The 25,958-nt window shown below is 51.7% G+C and overlaps 1 protein-coding gene across 1 annotated transcript in view; it reads left to right on the top strand.

Annotated features, from left to right (window-relative positions):
* QRFPR (pyroglutamylated RFamide peptide receptor) overlaps positions 1-20,565 on the top strand; it is a gene marked incomplete at its 5' end in the record, with an annotated part of 29,278 nt that extends 8,713 nt beyond the window's left edge. Inside the window, 5 exons of the mRNA XM_084883270.1 lie at positions 6,294-6,452; positions 8,029-8,090; positions 15,665-15,900; positions 18,023-18,120; positions 20,154-20,565. Of these exons, the coding sequence (XP_084739396.1) occupies positions 6,294-6,452; positions 8,029-8,090; positions 15,665-15,900; positions 18,023-18,120; positions 20,154-20,482 (884 nt within the window). The 3' untranslated portion in view covers positions 20,483-20,565. The remainder of the gene's footprint in view (positions 1-6,293; positions 6,453-8,028; positions 8,091-15,664; positions 15,901-18,022; positions 18,121-20,153) is intronic.
* Positions 20,566-25,958: the final 5,393 nt, after the last annotated feature.

The following is a 25,958-nucleotide window of genomic DNA, read 5'->3' as shown; positions in this document are numbered from 1 at the left end:
GTTAAGAAAGATTTGCCCTTATAGATGTGTTTTTATTTCTGAGCTCATTTCTGCTTCGTTGGTCTGTGTGTCTGTTTTTCTGCCAATACCATGCTGTTTTTATTATCATAGCTCTGTAGTATAATTTGAAGTCAGGTAGTGTGATACCTCTGGCTTAATTCTCTTTTCTTAGGATTGCTTAGGCTATTCAGGGTCTTTTGTAGTTCCATAAAAATCTGATTACTTTTTTTATTATTTCAAAGAATGATGTTGGGATTTTGATGGGGATTGCATTAAATCTGTGTGTTGCTTTGGGCAATATGGTCCTTTTAACTTGTTGATTCTTCTGATCCATGAACATGGTATACCTTTCCATTTTGTTGTGTCTTTTTCAATCTCTTTTAATAATGCTTTGTAGTTTTCAGAATATAGGTCCTTCACCTCCTTTGTTAAGTTTATTCCTAAGTGTTTTATTATTTTTTGTTGCTATTGCAAAAGGAATTTTTTCTCATTTCTTTTTCTGAAACTTTGTAGTTTAAAGGAAAGCAGTGGATTTTTGTGCATTGATTTTATATCTTGCAATTTTACTGTATTATTTATTGTTTCTAATAGTTTTTTGGTGGAGTCTTTAGGGTTTTCTATATGCAGGATCATGCCATCTGCAGAGTTACACTTTTACCTCTTCTTTCCCGATTTTGCTGCCTTTTATTTCTTTCTCTTGCCTTATTGCTCTAGCTAAGACTTCCAGAACATGTTGAATGAAAGTGATGAGAGTGGACATACTTATTTTACTACTGATTTTAGGGAAAAAGCTCTCAGTTTTTCATCGTTGAGTGTGATACTGACTGAGGTGAGGGCTTGTCATATATGACCTTTATGACGTTGAGGTACTTTCCTTCTATACACATTTTATTGAGTGTTGACTTCTATTTCATTTCTGATTTTGTTTATCTAAGTCTTTTTTCTTTTTTTCTTAGTGAGTCTAACCAGGGTTTGCCAATTTTAATAATCTTTTCAAAGAACCAGCTCTCTGTTGTATTAATTTTTATATAGTCTTTTTGTTCTCTATTTCATTCTATGCTGCTCTTTTATTATTTCCTCAAATCCCAAGAACCTAACCCTGTATCTTAAAGAACTGGAAAAGAAGAACAAAAGCAGCCCATATTGATTTCTTTCAGTCAACCTTGGAGCACATTCTTCAGAGCGAATCTCGTCATTAGATGCTTTCCCGCACTTATAGCTCCTTACACCGTTTTCTAAATTAATCTAAGGATGATTTTCATCTTTCCTACATGAGTACTCTGTTCTTTTATTTCTGACCTTTTCACTTGGATCCTTTTGAGAGTCACTGTGGCACTGGGGTAAAAACAAATACTGGGCCCAACTGTTTTCTATTTCCCAGCCCCATTTTTAGAAATAACAAGGTCTTATTCCTATGTGAATTATGGAGGCCTGCACTGTGTGTGAAGGTGGGAGTGGGTATAGGTCAGTGGACACCATTCATGCCCCAAAATGAGTTTATCTTCTGGAACTTAAATTGCATAAGTATGTAAAGGCAGGAAAGCAATAAATATTAAACCAAAGCATTTGCTTCCAATCCAGTAGGCAAAGGAGAATTATTGCAGTTTTCAAGTAGGAATGGAAGCAACAGTGGAGGCAAACTAAAACAGTCAGATTTGGACTGAGCTGTCTTGGCATTGACAACGCACACAGAAGGAGCATTGACCAGCAGAGTCTGCATTGTAGGCAACATATCTTCCAGAGAAAAAGGAACCAGCAAAAAGGATGTCAAGTAAGTTTCCTTCGTTCTGAGAACAGCTGAGAAGGGAATGCACTAGAAGGATGTTGAAGGCACACATGATCAGTGTGAAGCCGGAGGGACAAGCAGGGGCCAGGGGTACTCAGAGGTCGCAGCAGTCTCTCAGCTGTGGTCTATTGTCACTCATGACCTGGTGGGCACTGGACTGTACACCCCCAACCCTCTTCTTCCCTGGCTCTTTCAACACAGGAGGACCTATATCTGCCTGTCTCCCCAGCAGGGGCTCCTGCCTCACCTGCCCACAGGGAGCAGAGTTCATGCATTGAGATTAAGAAATGCCGGTAACAGAAACGGTTTTGCTCAGTGGATAGAGCATCGGCCTGCGGACTGAAAGGTCCCGGGTTCGATTCCAGTCAAGGGCATGTACCTTGGTTGCAGACACATCCCCAGTGTGGGGTGTGCAAGAGGCAGCTGATCGATGATTCTCTTTCATCTATGTTTCTAACTCTCTATCTCTCTCTCTTCCTCTCTGTAAAAAAATCAATAAAATATATTAAGAACAAACAAACAAACAAACAAACAAAAATGCAGGTAGGTAGACAATGAAAATATAAGAAATAACCATTCTGGGAAGGTTCTGAGAAACACTCTGATTTTAAAGACTGATAGTCCCAGATGGAAAAAAGGGAAGAACATCCCAAGAAAACAGTGCCTTCTACCAGGAATTCTAGGATTATCCCAGTTTTTTATTATTGTTATTACTTAATCCTCACCTGAGGATATGTTCTTATTGATTTTTAGAGAGAGAAAAGAGAACGGAGGGAGATTAGGAGAGGGGGGGTGGGGAGACAGAGATATTTATTTGGGTTGCCTCCCATGACCCCTGACCCCTGACCTGGGATTGAACCCAAAACACAGACAGGTTTCCTGACCAGGAACTGAACCCACAACCTCTTGGTGTTCAGGACTACACTCAACCAATTGAGCTGCTTGGCCAGGGCTTCCCATAAGTTGCCATTTATATGAAGAAATGTCACAAAGGACACATTCTTGCAAAAACAGCTTAGACCCGTGTGAGTCACACTGGGGAGTCACACTGAAGAGCCACCAGAGACAGGAGCTAAAGGTGGAGGGAGGGTCGGTGGTTGACATTCTTAAAGGGCAGAGACAAAACCCGAGACCTCAGTGTCGCCCTCACTCCGGGCCGCCAGACCTTGAAAAATGATCTCCGAATTCAAAAGGGCAAAGCAGAGCTGGTTCGAATGGGACTACAGATCGAGATAAACGAGGGGGAGCCAAAGAGCAGCTACCTACTTTGTAAAAGAATTCAATCTCCAGCGTCGATTGCATGCAGGCCATGGACAACACTCAGAAATGTGATCAAGGAAGCAGTGTTGGCAACTGCTTAGCAAGTGGCTTGGAGAAAGGTCAGAAGCAGCACATTGGGCCGAAACCAGTGTGGCTCAGTGGATAAAGCGTCGGCCTGCGGACTGAAAGGTCCCAGGTTTGATTCTGGTCAAGGGCACGTACATGGCTTGCAGGCACATCCCCAGTGGGTGTGCATGAGGCAGCTGGTCAATGTTTCTCTCTCATCGATGTTTCTATCTGTCCCTCTCTCTTTCTCTCTGTGAAAAAATCAATAAAATATATTAAAACATAAAAAAACAGAAGTAGGGTGTTGGGCAAATGCTTCTGGATTCATAAAAAGGGTGAGATGACAGATGGTAGAACCAGGGCGTGGTGCAGACCTGTTCCGCGGACTATTGAGCAGGTGACTCGTGAGCACGTGGGCTAGAGCTGCCACAGAGTGGGGGGCACTGAGTCAGGGGGGCGCCGTGACCGGGGTCGGCTCCGTGCTGTCGCACACAGCTGTGCGGCCCTAAGCAGACACTTCTCCTGTGCGCTGCGGCGTCTTCCCTGGGGAATAAGGATGCGGAACAAGATGCCCATCCTGGGCAGGTGAGCCACAAACAACCTGCCAACTCCCCCAGACCGCACTGAGCTCAGCGCTTTCCATTGGCTGTCTGATGATGGCAAAAAGCTGCCATTTGTGAAAATACATCCGGCACCGGGTGCTTATCTCATTGAGGGAAGCGTTCGCCTTGTGCTCACGGACAGGTGGATACTACCCCTCCCTTTTCATAGAGCTCCAGGGCACCTCCCGCAGAGATCGGATGAATCAGGTGATGCCAGGAAGGCAGGGACCAAAGTCCTGTGTGATTATCATGGACAAGATGCATAGCACTACAAGGAGACACCACTGCGACAGTAATTCTTTTTCTTTTTTTTTTCTTTTTAAGATTTGAAGAAAATTTATTTTTTTCTTTATTGATTAAGGAATTACATATGTGTCCTTATGACAGTAATTTTCATTTGTTTGGATAGTTATGCCTAAACTGTGTCCATTTCATGGAAAGTTCCTTCTGATCCTCATTTAGCCTTGGGCTGTCTGACTTAAGAAAATAACAACACAATGTGGTTGAAAGAATAGAAGAAATTCTGATCAAAACTTCAAAGAAAGGATAGACGCTGTCTGGATTCATAAAAAGGGTAAGATGACAGATAGTAGAATGTACCCACATGCTCATTGGTACAAGGCTCACTTACAAAACAGGATTTGAAGTACACTGTGGCGTTCACAGTGGGATCGGTGCTCAAACCACAAAATAAATGAGCATCGGAAGGAAATTCCCACACTTTGCATCTAAACGATCGCGCTGGGCAAAAGCGGCCTTGACTCTGAGCAGGGTTAGGGTCTGGGGAGCTGGAACCGAGGTTGGGGCTGTGACTGGCCTTGGGTCGCCCTTCGGGGCTTCCGAGAAGGGTGGGAAGGGCAGTGCCTGGGGCAACAGGCACCTTGGAGTCACAGAAACTGTCCACTAAGTGGACCCCATTCGCTTCAAGTTCAATGTAAAGCAACCACTTGAAAACTGCAGCACAAATGGTGGGAAGATTTTAGGTACTGTCACAGAAGACAGGGCAGTCGTATGGTTTCTGCATTAGCCAGCTTCCCATCTCCCTCCCCCCTGTGCACGGGGTCCCCCTGGACCATTTGAGGAACAACTGGGGCCTCTGGGAAGACTCCGCAGGGATATGAGAGCTCCCTCCAGACAGCGCAGGACCCGGCGGCTAGTGTGTCAGACGCCCCGGGAGCAGCAGTGGAAGGGGCAGGATCTGGGAGCAGCGTTTCCTGAGGAGCCTCTCCCAGGGGAAAGGAGCCCCAGCCTGGCTGAGAGCCTCCTGCCTCCTCGCTGCTGGCTGAAAGCCAGCGTGTGTGTGTGTGTGTGTGTGTGTGTGTGTGTGTGTGTGTGCTGTGCGGCCCCAGCCAGGTGCCCCGCGGGCGGAAATGGGCAGCACCTTCCAGTCGGTATGGGGACGCTCAGCAAACAATAAAACAAACCGTCTGTGCGTGAGGCCAGACAGGCGACAGAGTGAGGGAGGGGTTTGCTCAGTGGATAGAGCATCGGTTTACGGACTGAAGGATCCCAGGTTCGATTCCAATCAAGGGCATGTACCTTGGTTGCGGGCATATTCCTGGTAAGGGGTGTGCAGGAGGCAGCTGATGGATGTTTCTTTCTCATCCATGTTTCTAGCTCTCTCTCCCTCTCCCTTCATCTCCGTAAAAATCAATAAAATATATTAAAAAGAGAGAGAGAGAGCACACGTGTGCGCGCCCAGGACTGAGAGGAAGGAGGGGCCAGGTGGGATGGCCCCACTGAGAAGGTGACATCTGAGCAAAGACTGCAGTGCAGGACGTGAGGGTGGGACTGGGGAGGCCGGTCCACGAAGGAAGGGGTGGATGGGTGAGGCCACCCCTCCCCTGCCCTGCAGAGCTTGGTGGTGCATTTGAGGAAAGGGGGTGGGGGACTTCAGCTTGGGGACAGTGCAGCCCACAGGACTTCTCCAGCATCTGCCAGGGATCTCTGTCCCCGAGCAGATGCCCACCGTGATGGTGCAGAGAGTGCCGATAGCAGCAACGGGTGAGGCGCACCTACCACGCAGAGGTAGGCTGATGGCTGAGACCTCACACACACACACTCAGCGTGGCCGTGGACTCACAGATTTAACAGTGTCGTGGCAGCGTGTCTGCACACCCAGGCTGCCCAGGGGCCACGGGCTCAAGACCTTGGCTCTGGGACAGAGGAAGGGGAAGTGGTGGAGGGAGGACTGGGTGACCAGGGAGTCTGGGGCAGGAGGTCAGAGGAGAAGAGAAACAGTGTGGGCGTCGTTGGGGAGAAGGGCCCCGTGTGATGACTGACAGGCACCGGAGGGAGGGACTGAAGGCGCCTCAGTGGTGTGGGGCGCAGGAGGCCACCCCCCCTCTCCCTGCCTGCTCTCCTGCCGGGAGGGCCACGCGACTTCTGCTGCCCTCTCCACGGCCCTGTCACTGCTCCGTCCTGATCACACAGCTCAGAGCCCCGGGAGCGAGCCTGCCCCTGTACCCATCGGCAGGGCGCTCTGCAGTGTGACTGCAGACACGGCCTTTGAGACGGAGGCTCAGCGTGAACACACACCCAGCTTCTCCCTCTGACGTGTCCCTGTCTCCCGGCCACAGGTGCCTTCGTCTGCAAGATGGTGCCCTTCGCCCAGTGCACGGCCGTGGTGACCGAGATCCTCACCCTGACCTGCATCGCCCTGGAGCGCCACCACGGCCTGGTGCACCCGCTCCGCGTGAGGTGCCGCTACACCCACCGCCGGGCCTTCGCCACGCTGGGTGAGGGCGGGCACTGGGTGAGGGCGGGGGTGAGGGCGGGCACTGGGTGAGGGCGGGGGTGAGGGCGGGCACCCGGGGGTGCAAAGGGAGGAGGGTGGTCGGCTTCAATCCTCTCCGCCTTCCCCCTCTTCCCCCTCTCCAGCCTCTCTCCCTCCCCTCCTGTCCACCCCAGCACCAGGCCTCTCATTCCACATGTGCCCTTGGGTTTAGGGCTCAACTTCCTGCTGACGGCCGTGACCTAGGCCAGCTCATGGCAGGCAGGGCTGCAGGACAGTCCTTAGGGCTTCCCGACCCAAGAAGTGGCTGCGATGCCGTTGGTGCAGGTGGGTTTTCACGGGGGGTGGAGGGTGGAGCAGGAAGAGTGTGTTTAGAAAAGCAGAGAACAGAGTGCAGCCCAGAAGGCTGGGCCCACGGGAGCACTGGGTGCTGAGTACTGGGTGCTGGGTGCTGGGTGTAGCTGACACCTGACAGGCACAGCCATCTCTTGCGTCTGCGAGGCTGCTGGGCGGCCTTGGAGAGCAATGTCCCAGCCAGCCATCCCCGGAGGACTCTGCCCCATAATTACCCTCCAGCCACTTACAGCCTCACGCCCCTCAGTGTGGCGTGCATTAGGGCGGAAAGGCTCCGCTGGCGCAGAGCCACTAAAGTGGCTGTCCAGGGAGCCATTAGCACCGCCCGGGGGGAGGGGGCCAGCGGGGCCCAGGGCTTCGGGGGCCGCTCATTTCAAGGAGACAAACCAGGCGGACAAAATTGCTAGTTTTAGTTCGTCCCAAATGCACGTTGTTCCTTCCTGCCAGGAGTTCAGAGACCTCTTTGCTTTTAACAGTTGACAACCATCCGCCAGCAGGACATCCAGACACAGCGGGCGGTGTGGAAGGCGGGGAAGCGCAGCCTTGGCGGGAGGAGTTACTAAAAGGAAAGAGGCGCAGAGCGGGGCTCGCCCTCTGAAAGCGAAGTCAGTAACAGGCAGTCCTGGCCGGCCCTGCTCAGAACCCAGGCCCCTCTCCCACCTCCGGCCGCCGCCTGTGCCCCTGCCCAGTGGCAGATGGAGACTCCCCTGCTCAGAGCCCACAGACCCCCTCCCTCCTGTTCACCCACCTTCCTTCGTGTCTGCCCCTGAGCCCGCCCGCACTGGGGATTGGCACTGAGCTAGGCCAATTACACTCAACTCCGCCCAAACGCTTCTGTTGGCTGGAGAAATGACTGGACAGGAGGTAACATTTACAGTGAGGAGGGGGGTAGAATAGATAGATGTGCAGAGATAGATAGACAGACAGACAGAGACAGAGAGGTGGTCTGCAGACTGCGGCTCACAGCTCTTTGGCCCCTTGGCTCTTTCACAACATACCACGTGCGGGCATGCACGGACAGTGCGATAGAAACTTCATGGCCCGTGAGCAGAAGTTGGTTTTCGGCCTGGGTGAGTCTGTTTTGAAGAAGTGGCGTTAGAACACTCAAGGGGCCAAAGAGCCGCACGAGGCCCGCAAGTCGCGGTTTGCGGACCACTGGGTTAGAAAACTGAGCAGGACGGGCTGCCCTCTGCTGAGTGGTGTTCTGATGGCTGTGACCCTTACAGGTGTGGTCTGGCTGGTGGCGGTCATCGTCGGCGCCCCCATGTGGCACGTGCAGCGACTCGAGGTGGGTTCGGGCTGGGCTGGTCTTTATACTGAGAATGTCCCGCCCTCTTGGTTATAGTAATTTTCCTTCCTGCAAGAGGTTTTAGCGAATCTGCATGATCTTATGATTTCCTTTTTTTTTTTTTTTTAAATAAGTTTTTATTGTTCATATTATTACAAATGTTCCTTTTTTTCCCCCCACCATTGCTCTCCTCCACCAGGTTCCCACCCCACCCTCTGCCCTTTCCCCACTCCCCATTGTCCTCATCCATAGGTGCACAGTTTATGTTCAGTCTCTTCCCATGCCCCCCTCTCCCCTTTTCCCCAAGAATCATCAGTTCACTCCCCTTCCATACCTCTGATTCTATTATATTCAACAGTTACTATTGTTCATCAGATTTTTAAAAATTTCCTTGGTTTTTAGATTCACTTGTTGATAGTTACGTATTTGTTGTTCATAATTTTTATCTTTGTTTACTTTCTCTTCTGAAAGAACCCCTTCAGCAATTCATATAATTCTGGTTTGGTGGTGATGAACTCCTTTAGCTTTTTTTTATTAGTGAAGCTCTTTATCTGACCTTCGATTCTGAGTGATAGCTTTGCTGGATAGATTATCTTTGGCTGTAGGTTCTTACTATTCATCACCTTGAATATTTCTTGCCATTCCCTTCTGGCCTGCATGGTTTCTGTTGAGAAGTCAGCTGACAATCGTATAGGTGCTCCTTTATAGGTAACTACCTTCTTTGCTCTTGCTTCTTTTAATATTCTCTCTTTGTCTTTTGCTCTTGGAATTTTAATTATGATGTGTCTTGGTGTGGTCCTCTTTGGATTCCTTTTCTTTGGAGTTCTGTGCACTTCCTGGACTTGTAAGTCTAATTCTTTCACCAGGTGGGGGAAGTTTTCTGTCATATTTCTTTCAGTATGTTTTCGATATCTTGCTCTCTCTCATCTTCTGGGACCCCCATAATTCTGATGTTAGTTGGCTTGAAGTTGTCCCAGAGGTTTCTTACATTATCTTCAATTTTCTGGATTCTCTTGCCTTCTAGCTTCTGTGGAGGAGTGTCTTCTGGTTCTTTATGTTCCAAATCTTTGACTTGATTCTTGCGATCTTCCCTTCTGTTTTTAGGACTCTGTAAAATATTTTTTATTTCAGACAATGTATTCTTTATTTCTTGTTGATCCTTTATCATTTCTTGATGACTCCTTATTATTGTAATTCTAGTTGATCTCTTTTCATATCCTCATAGGTCTTATCCATCTTTTCTAGGAAATTCTTGGAAAACCTTATAAGCGTAGATTTGAACTCTATATCCAGACGCTTTTTGTCCTCCATTTCTTTCTTTTGTGATCTATTTTGTTGTCGCATTTCACAGTTACAGATGGGATGGGGTTTCAGGGTGGAGCCTGCAGCTTTGGCTTCCGTCAGCCCCCCCTATGCGGGTCCTTCAGTGCTCGCTGCTGGCGCCTCTGAGAGAAAGGTGCCCTCGATTTTCACCTGCTGCCAAACAGTCTATGCTCTCCCCCAATGAGCCCGGTATTGGGGTTCAGTTCAGTTGGAAGTGGAGTTGGAGGTGGCATTCAGAGCAGTCTGGAGCCCAAATCTCCTTCCGTCAGGGCAATCCCGCGGCACAGCCGACCGTCCCTTCTCTGCGCGCAGTGTGCGCTCCTCCAGGACCTCCTTTCGCTGCTCCCTGGGGTTCCGCCTTACAGCCAGGCTCCCTATGACTGAGCCTGAGTCCCCGGGGTCTGGCCTAGAACTGGGGTTCAGAGCAGTCGGGGGCCCAGCACAGTCGGAGTTTTATCTCCTTTCCGCTAGGGAACGCCCGCCAGGCACTCCGCCTCCCCCTCCTCTCTGGCTCCGTCCTCTCCGCGCTCCGCGTCTCCGTACCTTGGGCTTTTCCAGCTCCTCTGCGCCTCCTTCTGGTTTTCTCCTTGCTTCTCGCTGTACAATTTCCAGTCAGTCAACCTTCCTGTAGTTCTGGGCAATGTCCGTTTTATATTTTAGTTGTATTTTTGAAATTGTTGTGTGCGGCTGCGGCTAGGTGTTCACCTGGGCGCAGCCATCTTGGATCCCCCCTGATCTTATGATTTCACTAGAGGTTTTCCAACTGGACTCAAATAACATGTTTCAAGATTTCCCTGCTGTTTCCCCCCGCTCGTCCTTGACCTCCTGTGGGTAAGACTTGGCAGGCTCAGAGTCTGCGTTTTCCTGCAGCTGGACATGGCTCTGCGATGGCCAGTCAGGCCGTGAGCGTCCGGGGGTCACTCCACATACTTCACCATACGTCCTCGGGTTATCTCAGACTCCATGTACATGGTTTCGTGGTTACATTGCCATCTCCTATTTATGTATTTAAAAAAAGTTCCATCATTTTGATGTATGCACATATGTGCTTTGTGTCTTTTATTATTTACTGTATTTACCACAAGTGAAAGTCAGGAATTGTTCTCTTTCTTTTAAATTTTTTTACTGTGTCACTTTATACTGTTGGGTCTGTGCTGCATGTGAGGGATGGAGGTGGAGGCGCGTGCTGAGGTGGGTTCCGACTTATGGCAAAAATCGAGTTATATTGCTTTAGGAACGGATCTCCGACGGAACCTGAGGACCTGCTGTGTTTTGAAGTCACATAAAATAATTGTGACCGATGATCTCCTTACTAGTTGATTCTCTGTCCTAAGTCCTTTCTTACCTGTCTCCTATTCAGTGACAGATTGCAGTTTGAATTGGAAACTTAGGGACCGGCTTATCCAGCCTCTTTCTGCCCCCCACTTGGTCAGCTGGGCCCTCCTTGCCCGGGGAGTCACAGTGAGGGCAGGGCAGGGCCCTGCTGGTTTGGCCCCGCCCACTGGGCGTGTCCAGCACGGACAGTGGTCTCCAGACCCAGGAGGGTTGCACAGGCGTCCCTGAGACCATGTTCAAATGGTGCATCCTTTTGTGCTTTGACATCAGCACAGCACGCAGTGTCCACCGGCCAGGGTGCCACACGTGCCTCAGACGAGGGTCCACTTAAAACCTGGTGTTAGGTATTTGTTTTTATTTTTTACATTTTATGTGTAAAATATATAGTTGGTATACAGTCTTACACTGGTTATATTAGCTTCAGGTGTACCCTATAGTGACCTAACAGTTTTAGACTCGATAATGTGATCACCCCACTGACTAGTGATCATCCTCATCCGTGCCCTTACCACAATATTGTTGGCAATGTCCCCCTTCCCCTTCTCACCCCCCCTCCCGGCCCTCCCTTCTGGTAACCACCCTGTGGTCTCTGTTTCTATGAGTCTGGTTATGTTTTGTTTTGCTTTTAGATTCCACATATATGTGAAACCACATGGCATTTGTCCTTGCCTAGTATTATTTCCCTTAGCACAGTGGTCGGCAAACTCATTAGTCAACAGAGCGGCAAACAGCAGCTTGCGAGCCACGGTTTGCCGACCACTGCCTTAGCATAATATCCTATATATCCATCCATGTTGTCACAAATGGCAAGGTTTCATTCTTTTTTATGGCTGAGTAGTATTCCATCGAACACATATACCTCATCTTCTTTTTAAAAAAGATATATTTTTATTGATTTCAGAGAGGAAGGGAGAGAGGGGGACAGAGATAGAAACCTCAATGATGAGAGAGGATCATTGACCAGTTGCCTCCTGCATGCCCCACACTGGGATTGGGCCTGCAACCTGGGCCTGTGCCCTGACTGGGAATTGAACCATGACCTCCTGCCTCATAGGTCGATGCTTAACCACTGAGCCACTCTGGCAGGCTACCTCATCTTCTTTAACTATTCATCTATTGATGGACACCTTTGTTGCTTCCATACCTTGGCCACTGTAGATAATGCTGCAAGGAATGTAGGGCTGCATGTAAGGCAGTGTCCTCATTTTGTCTGTTTGCTTTTTGAGTAAATACCAGAAGTGCAATTGCTCGGTCATATGGTAATTCTGTTTTCAGTTCCTTGAGGGATCGCCATCCTGCTTCCCACAGTGGCTGCACCAGTCAGCTCTCCCGCCAGCAGTGCACGAGGGCTCGCTCCCTTTGCCCCACATCCTCACCAGCACGCGTGTCTGTGGCCTCTCTGACCGCAGCCCCTCTGCCTGGAGTGCAGTGTCATCTCGTGGTGGGTTTGGCTCACCTTTCCCTGCTGATTAGTGCTGTTGGGCCTTTTTTCCTGGGTCTGCTCGCCACCTGCATGTCCTCTTTGGAGAAATACCTTTTCACATCCTCTGCCCACGTTTTTGATTGGGTTGTTATGTTTTTGTGACTGAGTTGTACGACTTTATTCTCTATTTTGTATACCAACCCCTTATTGGACATACCATTTGTGAACAAGTTCTCCCATCTGTTGGCGGTCTTTTCATCCTGTCGGCAGCTTCCTTTGCTGAGCAGAAGCTTTTTAATCCGATGCAGCTCCCTGTGATTATTTTCATGCTGGTTCTCTTGCTTGAGGGGATGTGTTCAAAAAGACACCGCTCAGAAACATGAGTGGTGCTTGCTGTGTTTTCTCCTCAGAGTTTTATGCTCTCAGGCCTCAGGCTGTACATGTAAGCTGCAGCCCACTGGGAGTTCATTTGTAGATGATATAAGGGAAAGGTCCAGGTTCGCTTCTCTGTCCGGGAATGTGCGGCGGCTTGATTCTTGGTGTAAGTGGATACTGAGTGAGCCAGACTCCACCGTGAGGGCAGGAGGCAGGCTCCTTCCCTTCCCTGCTCCCTGGTGGGACGCCCCTACGGAGCCTGGCTGAGCTTGACGCTCCTCTGGCCGTTCAGACAGGACAGTGGTCCTTGTCGCTAAAATGCCCAGCCCAGCGTCACGACCCTGTCAGCCTGAACCCGCAGTGAGTCTGCACCATCCCCCTCCCCGTGTGAGCTGCTGTGGGCCTAGCACCTGGCCCTCGGGAGGGGGTGTGACCGTCCCCTTCTTCTCTGCCTCCCTGCCTGTCCCTCTCTCCTGGGACCGCCAAGCAGAGAGGGGACAGGAGGGCAGTGTCCCCTGAGTGTGATGCTGCCTGTGACTAAGTCGTGACTCCATGATGTCTCAAAGAGGAAACCGCTGCGGTTCCAGCTGCAGCTCCCGGGCCACAGCTGCTCTGGAAGTGTGGGTTCCACGCTCCGTGACCCGCTCTCTCTCCGAGGCCTTTTCTGCATCAGGAAACCGTGCACAGAGGGGCCATTTAGAAATGGCCCCACCCATTCCCACCACAGGGTCCACTTCCTGCCCACAGAACTCCAGGAAATATGTCTGTTTTTAAATACAATTATTTTAGCCCTCACCAGTTTGGCTCAGTGGATAGAGTGTCTGCCTGCAGACCAAAGGGTCCCGGGTTTGATTCTGGTCAAGGGCATGCACTTGGTTGCAGGCTCCTGGCCGGGGTGCATGCAGGAGACTCACAAACAGTCCATGTGTTTATCCATGTTTCTCCCTGTCTTCCCTTCTCCCTTCCACTCTCCCTAAAAATCAATGGAAAAATGTTCTTGGGTGAGGATTAACAAAAATAAATACAATTATTTTAGCACATGCTCCTCCTAATGTATTTTAAATCCGTGGGACTAATTTAGTTTGTAGAAAGTACACACAATCTAAGTGACAGAGCTAGTCCTTGCTGTCGGGTAGAGCAGCCAAATCCAATTTGCTTTCTGTTGGGAAAAAGTATGAGTTCATTCTTCAAAGCAAATAACCGTATTTGTATGCACCCACGGCTCCTTCTCACCCCTACATTCCATCGGAGCCAGTGTGTGCGAGCCTGACCGAGGCTGGCCCTGCACCCAGAGGGGTAAAATACCACCAACCCCTTTGCTTTCTTCCTGCAGGCTCCCTCCCAGGGCTGGCATATAGGACAATGAGAGGCCTGGTGCACAGAATTCGTGCACTCAGGGGACAGGGTGTCCCTCAGCCCAGCCTGCACCCTCTTCCAGTCCAGGAGCCCTCAGGGGATGTCCAACTGCTGTGGAGGTGGGAGAGGCTCCTGTCACTGCCACTGTGCTCACCAGCTGTGAGCCCGGCTTCTGGCTGAGCAGTGCTCCCCCTATTGGAGTGCACTGACCACCAGGGGGCAGCTCCTGCACTGGGCATCCGCCCTCTGGTGGTCAGTGCACGTCATAGCAGCCGGTCTTTCCACCAGCGCACACCTGTACTGTGTTAGAACATGCCAGCAAGCAGTCCCCATGGCTGGCCCGGCTGGCGCTGTCTGCATGGCGTCAGGTGGATTTCATTTTGATGTTCTGTTCCCGGGGAGTCTGGATCTTAATCTTCCTCTTCACGGAGTGTTTCCATTCCCAGTTAGTTGTGTCTGTAAATAACGCCTAGATCAGAGCATGTGGTTTATGGTTGGCGAGGATAAAAAAAAGCCCCCCCGAGAAGGAGCACATCTGCTGCCTGGAGGAGTGGAGCAGCCCGGTGCACCAGAAGGTCTACACCACCCTCATCCTCGTCATCCTCTTCCTCCTGCCGCTGCTGCTCATGCTCAGCCTTTTTCATTCACCCTTCACTTGGCATTGAGGAGTGGGGATGGAGGCAGAAGAACGTCTGAGACCTAAGTATCTTCCATCTGGAAAGTGCCAGAGTGGGTACAATGACAGTCGCTTTGACAAATTCCCTGACGTTTATTCCTATTATCCAGAGAAATGACTTTTGTATATATGCTAAATGTTTACTTTGTCTCTTATTAGCATTGCTCTTTTTCTTAATATTGTTATTATTATTTGAACTGATGAGATGAGTTGGTCAGAAATGGTATTAAAACACAGACATTGGCTTTCTATAGAATACATCCCTCAAAGGCTTAGACCAGAGTCTGAATGTTTTTAGATCAGCAATAGCTTGGACCCCACTTTTTCATTCACCTCAAGATCTCTTGTTTTATTAAATTTATTGGGGTGACATTGGAACTAGTTGGCACATGGCAGGAAATGTTATTTTCATTCATACATTGGCCATTAGGGCTCTTGTACTGTAGGAACCTCTTTCACGTCCCATGTGGAAAGGGTTCCAATTCAGGGTTCAGGTTCTGGAGAAGGGCCGCACACAAATGAAGAGACTTGAAGAAATTCAACTTGGTGATACCGGGAGAACTACTACTGCTCTGGCCCTGCCATCCCCTTTTATTGAGGCTTTGGGGAAAACATCTTAGGCAACATAAACAGAAATTTACATGTAGCCCTTAGGCAGGAAATAACAGAACTTACACGGGACAAACAAGGTGGAGGCTGCTTCAGCTAAGAATGTCCCAACTAAAGGGTGAGTGGTTAGAGCAATTAAGGTTGTTGGCTTCCTGTCAACATCTCTCTTTTAGTGAAACTGATTTGTTTCTGGCATTGTACTCTATGGAAAACCTATGCCCAGAGTGTGAAAAGTGGAGAGAGATAGAAAGCAAACAGGCTTCGGGCCTCAATTCATTTAAAATAGCAAAGAGAGTACTAAAACTCTGTAGAATTGAATCAGTGATGAGGGGGAAAACCACACAGTTCAGAACAAAAGAAAATCACAATTGTATGTCGTTTGAAGCCTGTCCCCATGGTAACCACAGCAGGGTCTGCGTCCCCAGGCCCAGGCCCGCGGTGGCTGGCTCTCCTCACCCGGCCCTTCTCGCCCCAAAGGTTAAGTATGACTTCCTCTACGAGAAGGAGCACATCTGCTGCCTGGAGGAGTGGAGCAGCCCGGTGCACCAGAAGGTCTACACCACCCTCATCCTCGTCATCCTCTTCCTCCTGCCGCTGCTGCTCATGCTCAGCCTGTACAGCAAGATTGGCTACGAGCTCTGGATCCACAAGAGAGTGGGCGACAGCTCAGTGCTTCGGACCATCCATGGAAACGAGATGTCAAAAATCACCAGGTCGCTTTAATAAAGGATTCTCCTCAGTTTCAAATATATATATTTAAGTATATATATTTCAGAGAGGAAGGTGGAGGGAGAGGGAGAGGGGAAGAGAGGGAAGGAAAGGAGAGGAGAGAGAAAGAGAGAGAAAGAGAGAGAGAGGAGAGAAAAAAAATCAATGATGTAAGAGAATCATTGGCTGGCTGCCTCCTGCCTCTATGGCCCCCACTGGGGATGGAGCCCGCAACCCGGGCATGTGCCCTGACCAGGAATCGAATCGTGACCTCCTGGTTCATACATGGACATTCAACCACTGAGCCATGTCAGCAGGGCTCAGATATATATATATCTATTTATATAAATATATATATATATTTTTTTTTTAATTTATTTTATTGATTTTTTACAGAGGGGAAGGGAGAGAGATAGAGAGCCAGAAATGTCGATAAGAGAGAAACATCGACCAGCCGCCTCCTGCACACCCCCCACCGGGGATGTGCCCACAACCAATGTACATGCTTTTGCCCAGAATCGAACCTGGGACCTTTCAGTCCGCAGACATATTTTTAACTAGTTGTGCCACATGGGATGGTTACCAGGGACCTCGGAGTTATTGGGTGCTGTTTGTTAGTGTCCCTTGTTCTTCACGGGTGGTCATGAGCTCTCTGTACACTTTTGAGATTCCACATATGGCAGGAAGAAAGAGCAAGCTCACCAGCCCCACTTCCACCCTCACAGAGGGAAGCTTCCTCGGGGTTTAGACAGTGTCTGTTCCATCCATTTGTCAGCAGGACGAGGTGGGAGAGCTGTGGACTCTCCCCTCCCTGCCACTCACAGCACCGAGAAGCCGGAAGTCTCCTTCCTCCTGCCCTGCCTTACCCTCGGTCCCAGGGACCACCGAGTCCGTCCCTCCGGCCTCCCACCCGGGCACGATGCTAAAACATGGGAGATGATGCTTTCCTAAAACATAGGAAAATCCTTGGGAAAGTAGGTCATGCTCTTTTTTTAAAAGAGGAAGGGAGAGGGATAGAGAGTTAGAAAACATCAATGAGAGAGAAACATCGACCAGCTGCCTCCTGCACACTCCCTACTGGGGATGTGCCCACAACCAAGGTACATGCCCTTGACCAGAATCGAACCTGGGACCCTTGAGTCCGCAGGCCTATCCACTGAGCCAAACCAGTTAGGGCTTCTTTAATCATTGATATATTTTATTTTTACCAAAGGGCATGGATTTTTTATTGCATTCATTAGCAGAAAATTTAAAATGCAACTTATGGTTCATTTAACAATCAACACTGGACTGCCATTAAAAACAAAAGTAAACAAAACCTGGTAAGAAGTCACGTGGTCTTAAGAGACTTGAGCATTTCTTCACATGTGCAGCGTCCCCTGGTGCACAGTTTGTAGGAAGACATCCTCCCTCAGGGCAGGGGATGCTCAGCCTCTTGGAACTTCCAGTGGACTCAGCTCTCCTCCCTCCTGGGGAAAAGGGCTCCCACATTGAAATGAGAAATCAGGACGACGAACTTTTATAAACTTAAAGCGCCATGCCAATGTGTCGATGGCTTGCACGTGCTTATCTCCTTTACAGGAGAAATGGTGAAAACTTTTGGAAATCCTGGCTAATCGTGTTATTTAGAGATATAATAAAGGTTTACATTTTAATTATATCTCCAGGGCTGCCCATATTTTGTAAATACTGATATTTCCCTATCATAGGGGCGAGTGGTCTTCAATGTGACAGAGTAAGGGCGTAGGCACGAGGTTGGACACCCTCAATTTAAACCAAAGGAGTCCGTATTCATTTAAGTCCCTTTCTGGCCACCTGACCCTGCGGGGTACTGGACCTTCTCGGGGCCCCAGTGTCTGCATCTATCAAAGGCTTGCCAGGAAGACTGATGACATCAGCCCCCTCCTGAGCACACATCCCAGGGTGTTTACAATGTGAGGGATGTGGGTGAGGGTGATAGCGACGGGAAAGGTGATGAACAGCCCACACTGAACGGAGCGTTAACTTCGTTAATGTCGTCGGAATGTTGTTGGGGTCCGGATTGAGGCTTGATTTCATGGCGTTGCTATCGACCTGACACACTTGCCAGGGAGAGAGGTTAACGGCTCTGTGTCCCCGTGGGCTCAGGAAGAAGAAGCGGGCCGTGGCCATGATGGCGACCGTGGTGGCCCTCTTCGCCATGTGCTGGGCTCCTTTCCACGTCGTGCACATGCTGATGGAGTACGGTGAGTGCTGGTCCTCCCCTGATGGAGCCCTGCTTCTCTCCTGCCAGAATGCAAAATGCATCTGTGAAATGTGTTGCTATGCCTAGGGGCAATTAAGTACCAAATGCTGAACAGGTTTCTTTCGTGTTTGCAAGATAACTAGACCATGGCAGAGAGTTCTGTCTAATCATGACCACCTACACTAAAAGAGAAACACTCAAATTGACTGTCCCTACGCTATGCCTACCAGCCAATCAGGAGTGAGTATGCAAGTTAACCCAACAAAGATGGTCACGCCATGGAGCTGGAGGGAGCAGGAGGCTAGTGATGGAGGAAGCCAAGCTTCCCACCTGCCCTGGCCTCTGCTCAAGGAGGAGCTGGGGGCCTGGGTCTCTGGGGGGGGGCGTGGCCAGCCAGAAAACAGCCCTCAGCCCCTTACCCAGGCTGGCCACACCCCCATGGGATGAGGGTCCCCACTGGGGGGCTTGGCCAGCTTGCAAACAGCCATTAGCCCCTCACCCAGGCTGACCAGGCACCCCAGTGGGGACCCGCACCCTGATCTGGGACACCCTTCAGGGCAAACCAGCTGGCCTCCATCCCTGCACCAGGCCTCCATCTATACTAATAAAAGGGTGATATGCTAATTAGACTGGGAGACCTACCAGGAGACCTTCCAGATGTTTTTCTGGACAAAGCCATGGTGGTGGGGCTGAGGTAGAGGTGGTTAGAGGCCAAGAAGGGAGGGCAGTTCAGGGTAATAAGGCCAGGATGGAATGGCAGTTGTGGGTGATCGGGTCAATGAGGGGGGTATTGGGAGTTATCAGGCCAGCAGGGGGGCCAGTTGGGAGCAAGCAGGCCATCAGTGGGGGTCAGTTGGGGGTGATCAGGATAGCAGGGGTCAGTTTGGGGTGAGAAGGTCAGCAGGGGGGCAGTTGGGGGGCAAGCAGGTCAGTGGGGAGGGCAGGTGTGAGTGAGCAGGCTGGCAGAGGGGCAGTTGGGGGGGAGCATGCTGGCATGGGGGGCAGTTTGGGGTGATCAGGCTGGTGGGAGGGCATTTTGGGGCAAGCAGGATGGCAGGCACAGTGGTTAGGACCCAGCAGTCTCGGATTGAGAGAGTGATGTCTGACTGCCGGTTTAGGCCCGATCCCTGTAAACTGGCAGTAAGACATTCTTGGAGGGGTTCCAGATTGGAGAGGGTGCAGGCCGGGCTGAGGGACACCCCCTCTGTGCACGAATTTTGTCTACACTAATAGAAGAGTAAGATGCAAATTGACTGTACCTTTGCAATGCCCACCAGCCAATCAGGAGTGAGTATGCAAACTAACCCAACAAAGATGGCAGGTCAATTTGCATAGGAAGGTGCCCAGAAGCTGGGGACGGGGTGAGACACTTGCGTTCCGCACTGCCCCAGCCACTCCGGGCCCTGGGCAGTGTGGGAAGGCGGAAAGGTGGCTCTGGCCGGAGCGAAGGCGGTGCTGGCAGCCAGGGGAAGGAAGGCCCATTCTTGCACGAATCTTTGTGCATCAGGCCTCTAGCGTCCTTACTAATTACAGACGATCCAGGGAGGCCCCTGACACCCTCCCTCCATGCTGTGCCTTCTGCTCCCCCACGTCACACAAGTGTTGGGAGAGGAGCCAGCCTCTGTCCCCCAGTGAGAGCCTCTGCCCGGAGCCCCGTGAGCTCAGTACCCCGTGCAGTCCTGCCCCGCGGGCAGTCTCCCCGCTGGCTTCCGACGTGGCATGGCCCTCGGATGACCGTGTTTCTGGGACACAGGGAACAGCTGAGGAGCAACCACGGCTCCTGGGCTGACTGCAGCTTGCACTCGGCTGAGATGCATGAGCCCCCACGCCTGCCCGGCCCGGCCCTGTCTCAGCCCCGCTGCTCTGAGCATGAAGGCCCCTCACGGCTGTGCTCTGCAGACACCCTCAATATGGCCTGGAGCAGTCTCCACGCCTTTGGCCTCCCGTCCGAGCATGCTGGGGGACAGACGAGACGCAGAGGTCCATGTCCTGTTGGTAGGACAGGGCGCGTCCTCAGGCGTGCCTCTCTCCCAGGCAGCTTCGAAGAGCAGTACGACGAGGTCACTGTCAAGACAGTCCTGGCTGTCGTGCAGATCCTGGGCTTCTCCAACACCATCTGCAACCCCATCGTCTATGCCTTCATGAACGAGAGCTTCCGGAAGAACTTCCTCTCCTCCGTGTGCTGCTGCGTCAGCGGTCAGCCCGGGCGGCGGCGCGGGCCCTCGGGCACGGCCCTGAGGCAGAGGCGGACTGCGCCCGGCCGCGGGGAGGACGCCGTGGAGACCAAGGGCGAGGCGTTCAGCCACGGCCACATCGAGGTCAAGTTGTGCGACCTGCCCGAGGAGCTGCCGCGGCCCCGCTGACCGCTGACCGCCCCTCACGCCCAGAGCCCGGGCGGCTGCATTGAGCCACCTCGCCCGTGGTAACAGTGCCCTCCCAGCTGATGTCACATCTCCAGAGGAAGGGACATTACTTTGAGCAAAGGTCAGACACCTCACTCACTGACAGAACGACAAAAAAGAGTAACTTTCAGTCATTTCCCCATAAAAATCTGACATCAACCATGAACACGCAGTTTTGAGAAATCAGTGACCTGTTTTGTGGGTCATACGCGTGGATGTAAGAATTCTGGTCCAGCCAAAACCGGTTTGGCTCAGTGGATAGAGCATCGGTCTGCAGACTGAAAGGTCCCAGGTTTGATTCCAGTCAAGGGCATGTACATTGGTTGTAGGCACATCCCCAGTAGGGGATCATCAATGTTTCTCTCTCATCGATGTTTCTAGCTCTCTATCCTTTTCCCTTCCTCTCTGTAAAAAATCAATAAAATATCTTAAAAAAAAAAAAAAAAAAGACTTCTAAAAAGTCTCATTCGCATGTGGCTAGTAGTTTTCCCTGCAGTCAGTGTCACGTGGCTTTGCTGTGTTGTTGACATTGGATGAGGAAATAAAAAGGGCATCTTCCTTCTTGCGTAGGATTTGAGCACTGTCATTGGATTTAAAGCTTGGGGATCCTGCTTGGTCAAGGTCTTCCCAGTACTGATAATGTCCAGGAAGATGGAGCAGCTGATGGCAGGGGAGTGAGTTAAGGGCAGGCACCTGGGCTTGAGCTGCTGCTGCTTCTTCTTAACCCTCACCCGAGGATATTTCCCCATGATCTTAGAGAGAGTGGAAGAGAGAGGGATAGACAGCAAGACACATCAGTGTGAGAGAAACATGCCTTGACCAGAGCCCGGGTGGGGAGGAGCTGCAACCAAGGGACGTACTTGCCTTGACCGGAATCGAACCTGGGACCCTTAGGTTCACAGGCCGACGCTCTATCCCCTGAGCCAGTCTGGCCAGGGCTGGGCTTGAGTCTCTGGTGGTCCTGCCATCACCACCGCTGTGCCCATGAGCATGCTTCGTGACCCCCACGCTCACGCCCTCCGTGGGGTCAGCGGCTGTGAGTGAGCAGATGGCGTGTGCTGAGCTCTGTCCCGGCCCCTCGCCCTCAGGCCTCCCTCTGCCTGCCCCTCTCAGATACTGGTCCGGGCCCTGCCCGGCTTCCCCCTCTCGCCCAAATATAAGGGTTTCTCCCCTTGCAGAAGAAGGAGCCTCTGCTGAGGTTACTGGGAGGCCAGTCTACCCGGGATGTTTGCACTGCTGAGCCCTTGGTTTTGCCGGCGGACGAAAGGCTCCCGGGCGCAGTTAGCAGAGAGAATCCACCCGAGCCCCAGGCATTCACTGCCCAGGACGGCCAGAGGGGCAGGCAGGCCCGCAGGGCACCCACTCTTGGCCTCGCCTGCATCTCCCTTCACCTCATCTCCCTGATTCTCGCTCCTCGCTGTGTCCCCATGGATGGCAGGGACCAGTGGCTGCTCCTCCATCACCCAGAGTTCCAGCCAGCAGCTTCCTGAGTCCCACAGCGAGGGCCTGGGAGCCAGGAACGCGGGTGTGGGCATCTCTCTGGGGCACTTCCTTTTCTGTGGGGACGTAAGCGGGAATGACAGGAAGGAAGGTGAAGGCGTGTGGTTTCAGGAGGGTGTCCGCAGGACACAGGGATCAAACGGCCCAGGTCCCGCGGGGCGGTGCAGGGGCCGAGGGCATGGTGTCTGTAGCGAGCTGAGAGGCCTCATCCTGGGCTGGTGACTGGCGCGCCCTGCGACGCCTGGGCACCTGCCGCCATGACGATCTCCAACCATCAAGCCGTGAAGATGAGACGGACTCACCGGTCTTGGTTATTCTCTCAATCAGCACACATCCAGCGCCTCTTCCTGACCACGAGGTACACGCTCCACACAGGACTCAGGGAACCAGGTACACGCTCCACATGGGACACAGGGAATGAGGTACACGCTCCACATGGGACTCGGGGAATGGGGTGCATGCTCCACACGGGACTCAGGGAACCAGGTACACGCTCCACATGGGACACAGGGAACGGGGTACACGCTCCACATGGGACTCAGGGAATGGGGTACACGCTCTGCATGAGACTCAGGGAACCAGGTACACATTCCACATGGAACTCAGGGAATGAGGTGCACGCTCCACATGGGACTCGGGGAACGGGGTACATGCTCCACACGGGACTCAGGGAACAAGGTACACGCTCCACATGGGACTCAGGGAACGGGGTACACGCTCTGCATGAGACTCAGGGAACCAGGTACACATTCCACATGGAACTCAGGGAATGAGGTACACGCTCCACATGGGACTCGGGGAACGGGGTACATGCCCCACACGGGACTCAGCGAACGAGGTACACGCTCCACACGGGACTCAGGGAACGGGGTACACGCTCCATCCACACAGGACTCGGAACCAGATGCACTCTCCACATGGGACTCAGGGAATGAGGTACACGCTCCACATGGGACTCAGGGAACGGGGTAAACACTCCACTCGGGACTCAGGGAACTTGGTACACGCTCCACACAGGACTCAGGGAACCAGATGCACTCTCCACATGGGACTCAGGGAACGAGGTACATGCTCCAAATGGGACTCGGGAAAGCACGTGAGCCAACCCTGTGAGTGTCTAGCAGGCAGCAACCTGAGTGTTTCCTGCCAGACCCCAGGCAGCGGGAAGATGCTCCTTTCTTCACTCACATCATATTAATGCTGCCCCAGAAGCCAAAATAGTTGCAGCCCATCCCGTTTCCATTAAACATAGCTCTTTTCTCTGCTGTCAAGTTTGGAAGAGGAGCTGATTCCGTCGCTGAGAAATGCCTGCTCTCGGGAGAAGTGAGTCCTGAGGGGGGAGCGCCTTTGTGAGGCCACAGGGAGCCCCCACGTCCCCCAAAGGAGACAGCCTCCTCTCTCCCTCCCCTGAGTCTCCTCAGCCCCTTGGTCTGGCACCCTGGGATTTGCTCCTTCCCCCCTTTCTCTCTCCTTTTTTCATCCGGGTCCCCTTATCTGGTGCATGGAGTGAGAGCGGGAAGGGCTTGTGGATCCAGGAGGAGGCTTAAGCAGGGGAAGCCTCCTCTTGCCAGCGTTTGGGTAAAAAGACAGAATCCTCAAAGGATGCATGTCACGGACCTGCAAGCTCTGTTTCACGATGGCTCACGTGGCCACATGTGCTCCGTGCCTGCTCTCCTGCTCTCCCACGGAACGCCCCGCCCTGCCCGCCTGTGGGCCAGGGCATTAGCCTCAAGCACACCAGCCGGCTATTCCAAACCCAACCAACTTTAGAAAGAAGGGCCAGGTTGCAGGCTGTGTGCCTTAGTTAAAGGCAGATTGCAATGACAAGGATCAGGAGAGTGTGGCACGGGCCTAAGGATAAAGATGCCAGAGCAGAAACACACGTAGACGGTCTGCTCCTCTGACCACGTGGCCACACGATTCAGTGGGGAAAGGCAACTCTTTCAAGCAAGTGGTTCTGGGACAGCCAGAGGCCCCAGCACCAACCCGGCCCTTTATACTCCCACTGCTTTAAAAAATGATTTCAGAGAGGAAAGGAGAAGGAGGGAGAGAAACATTAAAGAGAGGGGATCATCAATGGACTGCCTCCTCCTTACCCCCAACCAGGGATCAAGCCTGCAACCCAGGCATGTGCTCTGACTGGGAATTGAACTGTGACCTGGTTCACAGGTGGACGCTCAACCATGGAGCCATGCCAGCAGGGCTGTCCTTCTACTGTTTGTAGGAATCACTCCCCCTGGGTTTCTGGAGCAAGCCCATGTCACCTGCAGCAAAGAAGTAGCCACCAATATGTAGCCCTGTGGCTACTGGACGCCAGGGGAGGCCACGTGCCACGCCAGCCAATGGCCATGTGGCCAGACTGCCTGGCCTGAGCCGGGCACGTCCCATCCCCTGAGCCGCAGGGGGTCCCAGACACAGTTCATAATCCAACGGACCAGCTAGCCAGGCCCAGAGGGCTCAGGTGAGCGCATGGACAGGTGTTGCCTTCCTCCCTGCCACTTGTCACCGTCGCAGAGTCTCCTCTCCGGCTCGTGCCCACGTCTCGCTTGGGTGGGTCATCAGCTGCTGAGAGAGGTGGGCTCTGTCTCCTGCTTCCTCTGCCCGCCAGCCAGCCTGCTGATGGGCTGTGGCTCCGTTACAGGTGCCACACACAGGACACGTGTCTTTCTTGGCGACCGGCCAGTTTAAAACTATGAAATGTTCCTTTTTATTTCTAGTAGCTACAGAGAGGTTTTTCAAAGAAAAGAAGCATTATCCATAGACCGTCTTTCAATATATTTAATAAAGTTAGAAATGATGCATACCTTGTTCATCAATAGAAACAATGACTCATAAATAGAAAAACCAACAACAGGCCTGGGTGCCCGGCCACAGGAGTGACCGAGTCAATGACGTTACATCCACGTGACCTTCATTTCCAGAGGGTGTTTGCTGTCACGCGTGGCCGGGGATGTGATGCTGACAAAATCCGAGAACTTCCTCCTCACCCCCCACGAGATCCTTCCCATTCCTTCCTTCTTCCCTCCAGAACGAGGTATTTCTACATGTTCAGCTCCTCACCATAGCCAGCACAGGACTTTCTGCTTGGTTGCCCTAAAACTCGACCAGGAGCCCTCTAATCCCGCCATCGGTGGAACAGCAGCTCTTGAAGCACAATGTGGAGCTGTGAAGAGGGGTAGCAAGGGGTTAAACAGCGCAGCGGCTTCTCAGGTGGAGACCCTGCGGACTGCTGAGGCAAACGGGAGCCTGGAAATGCTGAACCAAAGCCAGACCCAGCCATGGGGTGTGGATCTGAGGCACGTCCTCACTCACATACTCAACAAACGTTTGGGAGTTCCTTCTGTGTGTCAGACCTGCACCTCCTCTGTCCATTTCAAGGTCTAGGCATTCCCCTTGAGCCCTAGCCAGTCTGGCTCAGTAGGTAGAACATCAGCCTCTGGACCAAGGAGTCCCAGGTTCAATTCTGGTCAAGGGCACATACCTCGGTTGCAGGCTTCTCTACTGCCTGAACCTTGGTCAGGGCTCTTACAGGAGGCAACCAACCAATGTATTTCTCAAACACAATGATGTTTCTCAACATCTTTTCCTCTCCTTCCACTCTCCTTAAAAATCAATGGACAGCCAAAACCAGTTTGGCTCAGTAGATACAGCATCAGCCTGTGGACTGAAGGGTTCCAGGTTCGATTCCAGTCAAGGACATGTACCTTGGCTATGGGCATATCCCCAGTAGGGGGGTGTGCAGGAGGCAGCTAATCGATTGTTTCTCTCTCATCGATGTTTCTAACTCTCTATCCTTCTCCCTTCCTCTCTGTAAAAAAATCAATAATATATATATATATATATATTTTTAAAAATCAGTGGACAGACACCCTTCAGTGAGGACTGACAACAACAGCAAATAGACATTCCCTTTTGCTCTGACCCAGGTGGTGCTAAG

Source organism: Pipistrellus hanaki (assembly GCF_964339955.1).
Source record: "Pipistrellus hanaki genome assembly, chromosome: 5".
Classification (NCBI taxonomy): domain Eukaryota; kingdom Metazoa; phylum Chordata; class Mammalia; order Chiroptera; family Vespertilionidae; genus Pipistrellus; species Pipistrellus hanaki.
Note: the sequence above shows the minus strand (reverse complement) of the source record. Positions and strands in the feature narration are given on the sequence as shown.